The sequence below is a fragment of the Pinus tabuliformis genome, chromosome 2_1, assembly GCF_031772625.1.
Source record: "Pinus tabuliformis cultivar Carrire ecotype Pingquan chromosome 2_1, CPIR1, whole genome shotgun sequence".
NCBI lineage: Eukaryota > Viridiplantae > Streptophyta > Pinopsida > Pinales > Pinaceae > Pinus > Pinus tabuliformis.
Genome location: NC_142299.1, coordinates 73,121,866 through 73,136,379, shown reverse-complemented (window position 1 = coordinate 73,136,379; position 14,514 = coordinate 73,121,866). Strand labels below are relative to the sequence as shown.

Genomic DNA, 14,514 nt, shown 5'->3' with positions numbered 1-14,514 from the left:
ACCCATTTTTTAGGTGGGAAATTTGACTTGAAAGGTATGTTTTCCATTGTGCAACTGGGTGCTTATGCTTGTTTTTCATTTGGGCATTTTGGCATGGGATATTGGGTGACTTGGAAGAGGGAAGGGCTTTAACTATGGTTTTGTTCTCTCACCTTAAATGGGGGGTTAATCTTCAACCCTAGTCCTGTGGGATCTCCCTTATTGGCCTATGGATTTAGGAAGGGCATTGTTTGGGAAATCTCGATTTTGGTAGCGTGGTCCCGTTTTCCCATTCCATATTTATCACTTCCCTACCCATTCCATATTTATCACTTTCTTCCGCACATTACGAGCCCTATTCACTATTTTCCTTCTTCGTGTCCACAAGGTGCTGTCAAACCCCCCTCTCCTTGTCCCCATATCTGGGTCGGGCTTGGAAATGTTGCCCCAGAGGTTGATGTAGTTAAAAGAAAGTTAAAAGCATATCATGGCCACAAGCAAGAAACAAAAGAAAAAGAAAATCATAAAATGCAAAAGATGGTCGGGACATTAAATAAAGCACATGGGCAAAAGCCAAGCATGAGCTCTACCCCTTATCATTATGGCCATCACCTTGGTTCCTAGGGCCAAGATTGCCCCATCACATCATAAAAGGAACCCATGCATGTCCCAACCCTTGGTGGGTGATGAACTGCCCCACCTTTAAGGGGGTGATAACTATTATACATCATTCACACAATGCTCTCATTCTCTAGAGCTTCAAGCAATAGTACAAAGAAAAATCAAGGAAAAGCAAAAGGAAATTAAAGAGGGGTGGAAAAACAAAGGATGGGATAACTCATGCATCTGCGATTGCTCCCTCCTCACATCTATATACCCAATATGTGGACTTCCTCGTTCTTGCTACCCCTTGGCCATGACATTTGATTCTGAGGCCCCCTTTATTCCCATTCATTCCATCATTATTCATATGCCACCTATTGATTGAAGGATGTACCAAGGAACATGTCTTTCCCCTTAGGGCCTGAGAACACCTAATAGGGTCATCCATAGTTGCAGGAATCGCCCCCCCCCCCCGGATCCTAAGCCGGAATCGCGACCCGTACGGAATCGTTCCGGAATCTCCAGGCGAAGCGCGATTCCGAATTTTAGGTGGCGCGATTCCTATTTTTAAAAACGATTCCTGCCATTTAGGTTGCGTTGCCCCCGGAATCGCGCTTCGGAAGGCGATTCGGGCAAGAGGTTGCGCCACGCAACCTGCCCAGAAGCGCACGCCACCCGCACGCCACCCGGGCGCAACCCGCACGCAACCCGCGGGGCAGCAAAATAAACATAATTTTTTTTTAATTTCTTTTAAAATTTAACTTAACTAAGCATGAGGGGGTGGGTTAGGGTGAGTTTAGGGTGACTTTAGAAAAGAATAAAGCCCCCATTCTCTTCTCATTTTCTCACTTTGAGTTTATGAGAGTTGGAGAAGAGAAGAGAGGAGAGGAGAAGAGAAGAGAGGAAAGGAGAGGAGAAGAGAGGAGAGCTTGGAGGAGTGAAGAAGGAGGAGCTAGGAGAAGGAGGAGGAGCTTGGAGCAAGAGCTTGGAGGACTTCATCTACAAGAGCTAAAGAGGTAAGTTCAAAGCCCAAACTCCCTTGTTTTTTTGAAAAAAAAATTGTATTTTTCTCCTCCCTCTCCTACTCTTTCCCATTGTTTCTACTTGCTCCTTTATTTACAGGTTGTCCACCACCTATATCCATATTCCAAGATGGTGTTCTTTTGGCTTCTATGTATCATTCCACTCTTGGTTTTAATGATGGCAAGGGTGAGGAATAGAGGGGAAGAGGAAGGGGATGAACTTGGTCCTAATAGTAGTGACCCAATGTATGATGAGGAGGAAGGGTTTGAAGAGGAAGGGGATGAACTTGAAGGGGACACTGAAGCACAAGATGGGAAAGGTACATCAAATCCCTTGTGGAACTATGTGACCAAACTTGATGGGGGAAAGGGTGGTGGATCTTACAAATTTGTGTGCCCTCATGGTTGTCATGGAGGAAAACCATATACGGGTTCATATACCTGTCTGAGGAGGCATCTTTGTGGGGTGCTGGACAGTGATGAAAAAAAGGGTTCTGTGGGGGTACAAATTTGCCCAAACATTTCAACTGAACAAAGAAGAAAATACATCCAAATAGAGATGGCTGCACAACAAAAAAACAAGAAACAAAAAACTCATTCTGAATCAAGTGCAACCTCTAAATTTGGTAGTTGCCCATCTCCTCATGGTACTTCTGCAACCTCTGGAGGTAGAAAAACAATAGGGGATTTCCTTAATGTTGCTGGGAGGGATGATGTGGATGGAAAGATAGTCTGTTTTCTTTGTGCTTGCGGTGTTCCATTCAATGTGCTTCGCTCTCCCTATTGGCATGAAATGGTAAAGGCCATCAATGAAGCCCCAAAAGGATACAAGGCCCCCAACTATGAGAAATCTAGAACAGTGTTATTAGAAAGAGAAAAATCTAAGGTTCAAAGAGCTTTGACACGTTTTACACATGAGTGGGTGGATTATGGGGTATCCATTGTATTAGATGGGTGGACAAATATTAGAAACCAACATTTGATAAATGTTCTTGGTGTTTCTTCTAGTGGTGCAGTATTTATTGCATGTCATGACTCCTCCTCCATCAATGCAACGGCACAAAACATTGCAGATCTCCTATTGAAATCAATCAAAGATGTTGGTCCGAATAATGTGGTTCAAGTGATCACAGATAATGCAGCAAATTTTAAGGCAGCAGGAAAAATTATTGAGCGTACTCATCCACACATCTTTTGGTCTGGGTGCCTGGTTCACACATTGAACCTTTTGATGCATGATATTGTGAAACACAAAGATTGTGGGTGGATTGCTGATGTTTACAGGAAAGGGAAGCAGCTCATTAAATTCATCACAGGGCATACAAGGGTAAACTACTTCTATGGCACTTACTCCAAGTTGCAATTGCTTAAAATTGCAAAGACAAGATTTGCTAGTTATTACCTCACCTTTAGGCGGCTAGTGAGGGTGAGACAAGCTTTAACTAATCTAGTGTGTGCTGAAACATGGGATGAAATTAACAATGACACAGATGGTGCTAATGTAGTCAAGGACACTGTTCTTGACACTTACTTTTGGTCACAGGTTAAATATGTTTTGCAATTCACCAAACCAATTTATTACATGATCAAGTTTGCAGATTCAGATCGACCAGTAATTGGGGAGGTGTATGAGCAAATGGATAGCATGTTGGGGCAGACTAAAGACATTGTTGAGCCTAGAGATACCACCTTGTACAATTATATTCGTGTAGAGGTGCAAAACCGATGGGAAATGCTAAATATTCCATTGCATGCATTAGCATATGTTTTGACACCTAAATACTATCATCCATCATGGCTTTCAAAACCAGCACCTGGGGGGGGAAGCAGGAAAAAACCACACCAAGATAGAGAGGTTCACGAAAAATATATGGCTGCATTGAGTAGATTAATCCCTGATGATGAGGAGGCTGCATTGGTACGGAGACAGGTGAGCAACTATACGCTCAACACTGGTCCATTTGGGAGCATGCATGCAATTCAAGATCGAGAGCATTTTTCTGCTCTTGAGTGGTGGAACATGCATGGAGGGGGTACTCCACTTCTACAGAGTTTGGCATTGCGGGTGCTATCACAGGTGGTAAACACTTCTTCCGCAGAGAGGTGTTGGAGCTCTTATTCTTTCATCCACAGTGTTAAAAGGAACATGTTGAGTTTAGACCGGGCAGAGAGCTTGGTTTATGTTCATTACAACTTGCGATTGTTGTCCCATTACTGTGAGGATGCAAAGTCTAATAAAGACTTGTTGATTTGGGACAAGAATCCAGAGGAGCTCAATTTGGAGGATGGAGTGTTGCGACTAGAGCAATTAGAGGATGCTCTTATCCAGGTATGTCCATTGTGGTATGAATTTTCCAATTTTCCCTTATAAAGCATTTCTCTAATTCATGTTTTTAATTTTTTTGTTAACTAGTGTTTTTTTTTTTGCATGAATTTTTTGAGCGATTCTAGGATGATGATGACCGTGTTGATATTCCACCACCCCCATCTGGTCCCTTGGTTCCTACGTTCCATGGTTCAACACCAACAGCAGGGGGTTCTTCTTCATCAGTTCCAGTTCCACGACTTCCACAGGCACCATCTTCTTCATTGCCACCACGTGGAGGCCCGCCATCACGTTCTATTCGTGGTGGAAGGAGGAGAGATTAGTAGATATATTCACAATCTACTACTTTTTGTCATAGATTACTCATTAGACTTGTAGACTTGTGAATTTGAATTTTGAACCTTTTTGGCTTGGCGGTGACCAAGTGACATATTTTGTAAACATTATTATTTGAATTTTGGACATGACAAATGTTGACAGTTGCTCACTTGCTAGATAAATCATAATATGCTCTATGTTTTATGTTTTATAATATGCTTAAATGTTTTATGTTTTATAATATGCTTAAAAATTTGATGTATGTTTGTAATAGCTAGAATATAGATGATTGTTGTACATACTAGTAACTACAATGGAATCATGGATGCCATATCTATCTTGATTTATGCAAAAATATGCATGTTTTCATGTCTTCTACAATTAATTTGGTATTTGGGATGTTTGTTTTGAGTATAAATGCAAAAAAATAAAAAAAAAAATATATATATAGCAGACGCTTCCGCGGACGCTTCGCTTCCTAGATTTTTGGAAAATGACGCTTCCGCGCTCCGCGCTTCCGCTTCGCTCCCGCTTCGTGCAATGACATCTATTAGCCGCTTCTACCTATGGAGGTAACACTTTTATGTAATCAAAGTCCCAACTTTGGAAGAGAAGCCCCGTATGAAGTCTCAATTTGCCCTTGATTAACAAACTCAATTCACTTAGATGCACTAATGATTAATTGTACCTAATGGTGAAGATGTAGCACTATACATTGTGTGTGATTGGCAAGTGGTTTCCATCATGGGTTGGGCAACTTAACTAGAGAAGAGGTCCACTTGAGGAGCATTATGACGCCTTACAAGTGAAGCATTGAGAACCATGGGACTCTAGCATTGAGAACCATGGGACTCCTATCACTTGTAGAACATCACTCCATTTCATGGGCACCTTCAACACCACAATAGTCTGCCCCTTGCCCCACATTATTCATGAGATTATGCACTTGGCGTCTTGGACTAGTGTGCCCCAACCGACTTAACAGTGATCACATGGTTTAGCAGCTGATCTGAGGCCCATATGAGGTTTGCCTCACCCTGTGAGACATGCGAGCGCTAGCACCATCCTCTGAGCCCTCAACGTTGGAGCAGAACTAGGCTATTCTATCACCAAGAGACCCATGCGACCAATTTTGTGCCCTAAGCACAAAATTGGGGTCCACATGATGGTTTGCATGGAGATCTAGACGTGAACCCCAAGAGTATGATTTTTGGAGCCCTCTTCACTCAGCTTGGCACTAGAGGGACTCAATGCATGCCTCTAATAGGCCTATGCATCTACGATGTCAACATTTTGACCCTCTTGTGGATGATTTCTTATGATTTTACATTGGCTATGAGGTTGGCTTGTAACCTCACTTAGTTTTTCCCATCATTTTACAACTAAGAGGGGCTTTTAGGCTAAATTAGAGTTCATTAGACATGTATAAATTAGAGAGAGATCATTTGATCCTCTCATCATCATCACTTGGACAATTCGACCTCTTTAGAGAATTTCACACTTGTTCCTTCTTGGCTATTGGAGATCTTTGGATGCATTTCGAGGTATGGAAGCTTTCTTGGATTATTTTTGGAGCTATTTCTTTGGATTATGGATGGACATACTACATGTTATCTTGTAAGTGCTTTTTGTTGATGAATTTTATCTTGAAATTGTCAAATGTATTGAATTGCGACTTCTAGATTATGCTAATTTGTGCCCTAATTATTGAAAATAATTTTTTGAAAGGCTATCTAGTTGAGAATTGCATATATTATTCATTGTATAACTTGTAATGACGTTCCTAGCGAAGGAAATCTTTAATCTCTCCATCAAACTCCATTTTCCTTTGAAGTGGGTAAATGCTAGAAGTTGATACCCAGGGCATCAATTCTTAGCCTCATTAGAAATAATTAAGCTTATCTTGAGCCTCCTAGACTCCATATGCCCAAGTGACATATTTTGTAAACATTATTATTTGAATTTTGGACATGACAAATGTTGACAGTTGCTCACTTGCTAGATAAATCATAATATGCTCTATGTTTTATGTTTTATAATATGCTTAAATGTTTTATGTTTTATAATATGCTTAAAAATTTGATGTATGTTTGTAATAGCTAGAATATAGATGATTGTTGTACATACTAGTAACTACAATGGAATCATGGATGCCATATCTATCTTGATTTATGCAAAAATATGCATGTTTTCATGTCTTCTACAATTAATTTGGTATTTGGGATGTTTGTTTTGAGTATAAATGCAAAAAAATATAAAAAAAAATATATATATAGCAGACGCTTCCGCGGACGCTTCGCTTCCTAGATTTTTGGAAAATGACGCTTCCGCGCTCCGCGCTTCCGCTTCGCTCCCGCTTCGTGCAATGACATCTATTAGCCGCTTCTACCTATGGAGGTAACACTTTTATGTAATCAAAGTCCCAACTTTGGAAGAGAAGCCCCGTATGAAGTCTCAATTTGCCCTTGATTAACAAACTCAATTCACTTAGATGCACTAATGATTAATTGTACCTAATGGTGAAGATGTAGCACTATACATTGTGTGTGATTGGCAAGTGGTTTCCATCATGGGTTGGGCAACTTAACTAGAGAAGAGGTCCACTTGAGGAGCATTATGACGCCTTACAAGTGAAGCATTGAGAACCATGGGACTCTAGCATTGAGAACCATGGGACTCCTATCACTTGTAGAACATCACTCCATTTCATGGGCACCTTCAACACCACAATAGTCTGCCCCTTGCCCCACATTATTCATGAGATTATGCACTTGGCGTCTTGGACTAGTGTGCCCCAACCGACTTAACAGTGATCACATGGTTTAGCAGCTGATCTGAGGCCCATATGAGGTTTGCCTCACCCTGTGAGACATGCGAGCGCTAGCACCATCCTCTGAGCCCTCAACGTTGGAGCAGAACTAGGCTATTCTATCACCAAGAGACCCATGCGACCAATTTTGTGCCCTAAGCACAAAATTGGGGTCCACATGATGGTTTGCATGGAGATCTAGACGTGAACCCCAAGAGTATGATTTTTGGAGCCCTCTTCACTCAGCTTGGCACTAGAGGGACTCAATGCATGCCTCTAATAGGCCTATGCATCTACGATGTCAACATTTTGACCCTCTTGTGGATGATTTCTTATGATTTTACATTGGCTATGAGGTTGGCTTGTAACCTCACTTAGTTTTTCCCATCATTTTACAACTAAGAGGGGCTTTTAGGCTAAATTAGAGTTCATTAGACATGTATAAATTAGAGAGAGATCATTTGATCCTCTCATCATCATCACTTGGACAATTCGACCTCTTTAGAGAATTTCACACTTGTTCCTTCTTGGCTATTGGAGATCTTTGGATGCATTTCGAGGTATGGAAGCTTTCTTGGATTATTTTTGGAGCTATTTCTTTGGATTATGGATGGACATACTACATGTTATCTTGTAAGTGCTTTTTGTTGATGAATTTTATCTTGAAATTGTCAAATGTATTGAATTGCGACTTCTAGATTATGCTAATTTGTGCCCTAATTATTGAAAATAATTTTTTGAAAGGCTATCTAGTTGAGAATTGCATATATTATTCATTGTATAACTTGTAATGACGTTCCTAGCGAAGGAAATCTTTAATCTCTCCATCAAACTCCATTTTCCTTTGAAGTGGGTAAATGCTAGAAGTTGATACCCAGGGCATCAATTCTTAGCCTCATTAGAAATAATTAAGCTTATCTTGAGCCTCCTAGACTCCATATGCCCAAGTGACATATTTTGTAAACATTATTATTTGAATTTTGGACATGACAAATGTTGACAGTTGCTCACTTGCTAGATAAATCATAATATGCTCTATGTTTTATGTTTTATAATATGCTTAAATGTTTTATGTTTTATAATATGCTTAAAAATTTGATGTATGTTTGTAATAGCTAGAATATAGATGATTGTTGTACATACTAGTAACTACAATGGAATCATGGATGCCATATCTATCTTGATTTATGCAAAAATATGCATGTTTTCATGTCTTCTACAATTAATTTGGTATTTGGGATGTTTGTTTTGAGTATAAATGCAAAAAAATATAAAAAAAAATATATATATAGCAGACGCTTCCGCGGACGCTTCGCTTCCTAGATTTTTGGAAAATGACGCTTCCGCGCTCCGCGCTTCCGCTTCGCTCCCGCTTCGTGCAATGACATCTATTAGCCGCTTCTACCTATGGAGGTAACACTTTTATGTAATCAAAGTCCCAACTTTGGAAGAGAAGCCCCGTATGAAGTCTCAATTTGCCCTTGATTAACAAACTCAATTCACTTAGATGCACTAATGATTAATTGTACCTAATGGTGAAGATGTAGCACTATACATTGTGTGTGATTGGCAAGTGGTTTCCATCATGGGTTGGGCAACTTAACTAGAGAAGAGGTCCACTTGAGGAGCATTATGACGCCTTACAAGTGAAGCATTGAGAACCATGGGACTCTAGCATTGAGAACCATGGGACTCCTATCACTTGTAGAACATCACTCCATTTCATGGGCACCTTCAACACCACAATAGTCTGCCCCTTGCCCCACATTATTCATGAGATTATGCACTTGGAGTCTTGGACTAGTGTGCCCCAACCGACTTAACAGTGATCACATGGTTTAGCAGCTGATCTGAGGCCCATATGAGGTTTGCCTCACCCTGTGAGACATGCGAGCGCTAGCACCATCCTCTGAGCCCTCAACGTTGGAGCAGAACTAGGCTATTCTATCACCAAGAGACCCATGCGACCAATTTTGTGCCCTAAGCACAAAATTGGGGTCCACATGATGGTTTGCATGGAGATCTAGACGTGAACCCCAAGAGTATGATTTTTGGAGCCCTCTTCACTCAGCTTGGCACTAGAGGGACTCAATGCATGCCTCTAATAGGCCTATGCATCTACGATGTCAACATTTTGACCCTCTTGTGGATGATTTCTTATGATTTGACATTGGCTATGAGGTTGGCTTGTAACCTTACTTAGTTTTTCCCATCATTTTACAACTAAGAGGCGCTTTTAGGCTAAATTAGAGTTCATTAGACATGTATGAATTAGAGAGAGATCATTTGATCCTTTCAGTATCATCACTTGGACAATTCGACCTCTTTAGAGAATTTCACACTTGTTCCTTCTTGGCTATTGGAGATCTTTGGATGCATTTCGAGGTATGGAAGCTTTCTTGGATTATTTTTGGAGCTATTTCTTTGGATTATGGATGGACATACTACATGTTATCTTGTAAGTGTTTTTTGTTGATGAATTTTATCTTGAAATTGTCAAATGTATTGAATTGCTACTTCTAGATTATGCTAATTTGTGCCCTAATTATTGAAAATAATTTTTTGAAAGGCTATCTAGTTGAGAATTGCATATATTATTCATTGTATAACTTGTAATGACGTTCCTAGTGGAGGAAATCTTTAATCTCTCCATCAAACTCCATTTTCCTTTGAAGTGGGTAAATGCTAGAAGTTGATACCTAGGGCATCAATTTTTAGCCTCCTTAGAAATAATTTAGCTTATCTTGAGCCTCCTAGACTCCATATGCCCAAAGGACAAGGCACTAATCCAAGTCCTTGGTGGTCAACCTTACTTCTTATCCATAAATCTTCTCTTTGAAATTTCGGTCCTCTTAAGGTAGGACATCTAAGTAGGGCTTAGAGTGAATTGTCTTGGGAGAGGTTTTGTGGGAATCTAAGAGCCTAAACATCAAGCTAAGGGTCTTGGCTACTTGACCTCCAAGTTTGGTGGGCATCCACTTAGATTTTCTCCATAAAATTTCTTGCCCTAGGTGTTGCCCTAAGAGGGAAACCCTAGTTATTCTTCCTCAACTTGGGGACTTCTTTGAAGGTTGTATGAGCTTAGTACTTATTGAAGTATATCATAAGAAGCCTTTTCTCCTTATTGCCTTGATCTCAGGAGTATCTAAAACCAATTAAATTCACGAAACCCTAGATTTTGTGCATTTTATTCCTAGGTCTCTTCTAGAGGATTTAGTGCTTCTTGAAGCCTTGTACCATAAACTTGAAGTTGAGCCTTTCTCAAGAGATTCTAGCCTGTCACCTTATCACCTAACCTTAGAATACCTTTCATAGGTGATCATATCCTAGCAAGACTCCTCCCATTGGTGAAAGTCTGTAAAGAGCAAGGAGCCTTGGCTGTGGTGAGTCCAGTGACAGTGGGCCATTGCCCCATTGTTGGCACTTAGTCTAGCTTATTGTCTTATAGGGTTCCCCTCTCCAAGGCTTGCTAGATTTTTTGGTAACACAACCATTGAAAAATTGCTGCAACCTATTTCCTAGTTTACTCATTAAATGGAATTTGTTTATTTCTTGCTTATCATCAATTTTAGGCTATTTTGTTATTGCTGTCATAAATTTTATATGGTGTAAATTTTGCTGCTTAAAAAACATAATTTATAACAACAATTGGTAATTTAAAGGTAACATGTATTTGGGAACCTATTTGTGCCTCTCTAGAACTAATTAAGCCCTCTAGATTTTGCCATAGGGTACTTTGAACTTGTTACCTTGGAATTACATCTCATCTCACTTGGATCCATACTTTATTGAACATTATTTTTGGGTGTTTTATTTAGTGGAATCCTTGAGGGGTGTTTGGCCTGGGAGTACTTGGGTTATCTAATCTCAGAGATCCACTGGGGAAGCCTGCCTTGTGGGGATAATATCCGACCACAGAACATTAGGGGAGTAGTTGCTAAGGTGATAGTGGGAACTGTTCCTATTGTTGCCTTTAATCTAGAGTGCTTAGTGCGGCTTTGCACTAAGGTGCTAGATTCTGTGTTACAGTAACTATCTAAGTAGTGTAATCAGTAGTTGTAATAAATAAGGCTGAATTTTAAGAGAAATGTCCGGAAATGTTGATATATAAAGATACTCCAATGCAGAGATTCTTGAAAATACTCTTACTACAAATCACTGCATCAACTTCAAATCTTTAAGAGGTTGACACTGTTTTGGAATTTTAGGGAAATGTTTTCTATTCTGTGATTGGTCTTCCAAAGAAAACCTCACAGGGAAACCCAAGGGATACTTCTCCACTTTTGTGGATAGCATCCCTAGTAAATCCATCGGTGTAGACTAGTGTGCCTCACCACAGGGGAATTGAACTGGGCATTCTGGCACAGAACTAGCCAACGGCCCTGCAATGTTAGTGACAACCACTTGGAGCTAACTGCATTGGGCTATTATTCAGTAAATTATGTGCTTGCTTCTTGTGATTATAGAAATGGAAAAATAGTTTCTGCAAGGCTTCTAATTGATTATAGCTTAGGTATGCTGTGTATTTCTTCAGCAGGGAGGATTTTTGTTCCAATTATAATTCTTACCCATTCAAATGGATTTATACTTTTATCTGTAAGTTCTTGGAATTAATTGAAAAGGTAACATTGTTTCTTCTTATGACATAACATATGGCCCTTGTTATGCTCCATCTGTTGATACCTTATATTTTTGTAGAGGAAACAGTGCAGCTGTGTCAAATGTATAATAATTTGAAGTTTAGTTTGGCAACTGAAGTCGGTAGGTATTTTATTGTTGAAGTTGATTAGCCATCAGTAGAGGAATTTGTGTACACTGTCTCTCTTAATGAGCCAAGTTTGTAAGCTATTCAGTTTTGGATCTCAAAATATGTAATACCATTTCCGATGCATTAGAGAGAAAATTTATTTGTATTTTTTGCAAGTTCTGGTTGTAGGAATCCATTCTCTCAATCACCTGACAGGCATCTATTTTCGGCAAGAAAAAATTTTCTGCGAATGAAAGTTCGAGCGGCTGTGGGGTATTCAGATTCCATGTCTGATCCACTCAAGTACAAAGGTGGACTAGGATATCATCCCTTGGAAGCATTAGATGATTTTGAAAAAAATCATGAAGGAGAGTTGACATTGACAGATGCTGAAATAGCACGGACTGTTGTTGAGGTACTTCTTCTCATTACAACAGGAATGGGTAGTATTGTACTATTATGCGAGGTAATTTAACTTTCAGGAATGAAATACTTCATATTGATACAGTCATCTTCATTTCTATGAAACATGCAGGTAAGTAATAATGCAACACTAATATTCTCAGGCATCGTAGATAATGAAGTGCACGAGAACATTGTCTGGCCAGACTTGCAGTACGTGACAGATGAGTATGGAGGTCTCTGAAACACATGATTCTACTTCTGTACTTTAGGTCCTATATCTGCAGCAGATAAAGATAAGATTAGATAATTTTATTTATATCCAAAATGACCACAAAATTAGGTCAATTGGAGTAAAGGGTACATCAGTGTAATGCAGCATGTGAGTGCTGTTACAGCTCCTTGATATAAGCTAGCAGAAATAAGTAGAGGAAATCTTCATGTTATTTCCAACCTTTGAACTTTCCACTTTTATGAGGGCTTATTGGCTTGTACTGATGTTCGATGTTTACTGTGGCAGACATATATTTTCAGGTAAATGATGAGGAGGATGTTTTGCAAAGCCTTAGTACGAGAAACAGTCCCGTGGTATGGCAAATCACGTCTCTCAGTTGTAATCGCTAATATTTATTAATTTTTGAAGGTTTTTTGACCTTAAGTGTGATAAGACCATTGATTTCTATTGCAATTCTATGCGTGAAATTACCAGCATGTTCTGATTGGACTGGACAATATACACTATTTTAGAGAGCAAGAAACAACGGTGCCTGGGAATAGCAGTTATTTTGATATTGAAGAAACCAGTGACACTGATAGTGATACTAAAGATGACTATGAAGAGGTGTGTGTTATCTAACTTCTTGAACTTGTGAGCTTTGTGCAACTCTCTGAAAGGTCACTAGCAAGTGCAATCACTCACACTAGAAACTATTATTTTAAGCTTTTCTTGCCATTTTTTCATAATGTTTCCGTTCATACTTGTGTTTCATTGTAGGATTGGATTGCCATTGTCGAAGAAGAGGACTCTGATCTGTCAGACTCTTTAGGAGATTGGGCAGGTCTGGAAACCATGCGTTCAACTCATCCAGTAGAATTTTCGGGAAAGTTGGCTGAGGTAGCTGAATGATTTTCATTTTGGTAAATGACATTGTTGTAAAGTATCTAATTGGAATCACTCAATTTTACTGAGGAATCAGGATATAGTTGTCAGAAGACATAAATATTGGCAAAGAGGGATGTGGTCAATATCTTTACCCCAAAGTTCAAACCTATAGTATCGCCCATCAGTTTTTTCCTATAGTTTATCTTTGTCTTCTGACTTGGACATCTCCAATGTATGAGCATTGCCCCCTTCAAGGACAGAAAATTTCCATCGCTACTGGCGATGCACATGTTGTTTTCTATAATGAACTATAAGGGGTTGCAGTGCAATATGCTAAGGAAATTTTTGGCATTAGGGTTTCTATTCTGGCTAGGTTTTTCTTCAGAAAATTATCAACAATAGTACACAATGCACATCCATAACAGTATGTAGGTATGAATTCAAAGATACAACAGCATTACAATTCTTCAATGGAATCACATGGACTTAGGGCTAACTGCCCAATGAAACAGAGAATATACCCAACCAATGATGCACTGTTTACTACAACTATATTGTTGACAGTAGTTATTATTCTTCAGCAAAAAGTACAGAAGTTAGGGCTGGTTGTCCACAACAGTGAATGTGTCCAATCCAAAATCCACCAGTACAGTACTTCCTTTCAATATCACAATTTAGCAAGCCAACATTTAACTGTAACTATGTGATAACATTCAATCTAAATGCTTCTATACTACTTCACTACTTACTGTGCTGATTTTGCTTATTGCGTCAGCGGTCCGACTGTCCTAGAATAATCCACAGGCTTAGAGAACAGGGGCTCGGCTTCCTTTTCTTATGGTACCCGCAGCTTGCTGTCAAGATACAGTTAGGGGATGGATGCCGAAATGAGGCAGGCAACTGTGGTAGGGTGCGGTTTCCCTACTGGGTGAATTCAAGGCTGTGGCTTGCAGAATTAACCGCAGACTGAAGCTGTCATCTTTCTGTCTCTTATAGTGCCTTTGCTGACTTCAACAGAGCTTGTCTGCCCTTAAACAATGCCCTGTACTCTGCGGAAGGGTCCCTTGTTGGCCCTAGCTGGCTTTGGTGCCTCAGTAGAACTCAAACATGTTTCCCAGTGGTCTGTGGCCTTGCTGTTTGGCTTGGGTGCCGCAGGGAGGCCCTACTGTGGCTCAATCCTCCTTAACCGAACCTCTGATGAACCCA

The 14,514-nt window shown here is 39.9% G+C and overlaps 1 protein-coding gene across 3 annotated transcripts in view; it reads left to right on the top strand.

The window, feature by feature from the left end:
* LOC149198838 (uncharacterized protein At3g49140-like) overlaps positions 1-14,514 on the top strand; it is a 200,554-nt gene that overhangs the window by 15,450 nt on the left and 170,590 nt on the right. For 2 of the 3 annotated variants that reach the window (XR_016253736.1, XM_089402182.1), the window contains exons 3-7: positions 11,982-12,219; positions 12,340-12,442; positions 12,727-12,794; positions 12,916-13,047; positions 13,201-13,320. Coding sequence is in view for 2 of the 3 variants with exons in the window: in XM_089402182.1 (XP_089258308.1) it covers positions 11,982-12,219; positions 12,340-12,442; positions 12,727-12,794; positions 12,916-13,047; positions 13,201-13,320 (661 nt within the window). In the remaining variant the exon portion in view is untranslated. The remainder of the gene's footprint in view (positions 1-11,981; positions 12,220-12,339; positions 12,443-12,726; positions 12,795-12,915; positions 13,048-13,200; positions 13,321-14,514) is intronic. The other variant, XM_089402183.1, reaches the window with a different exon arrangement.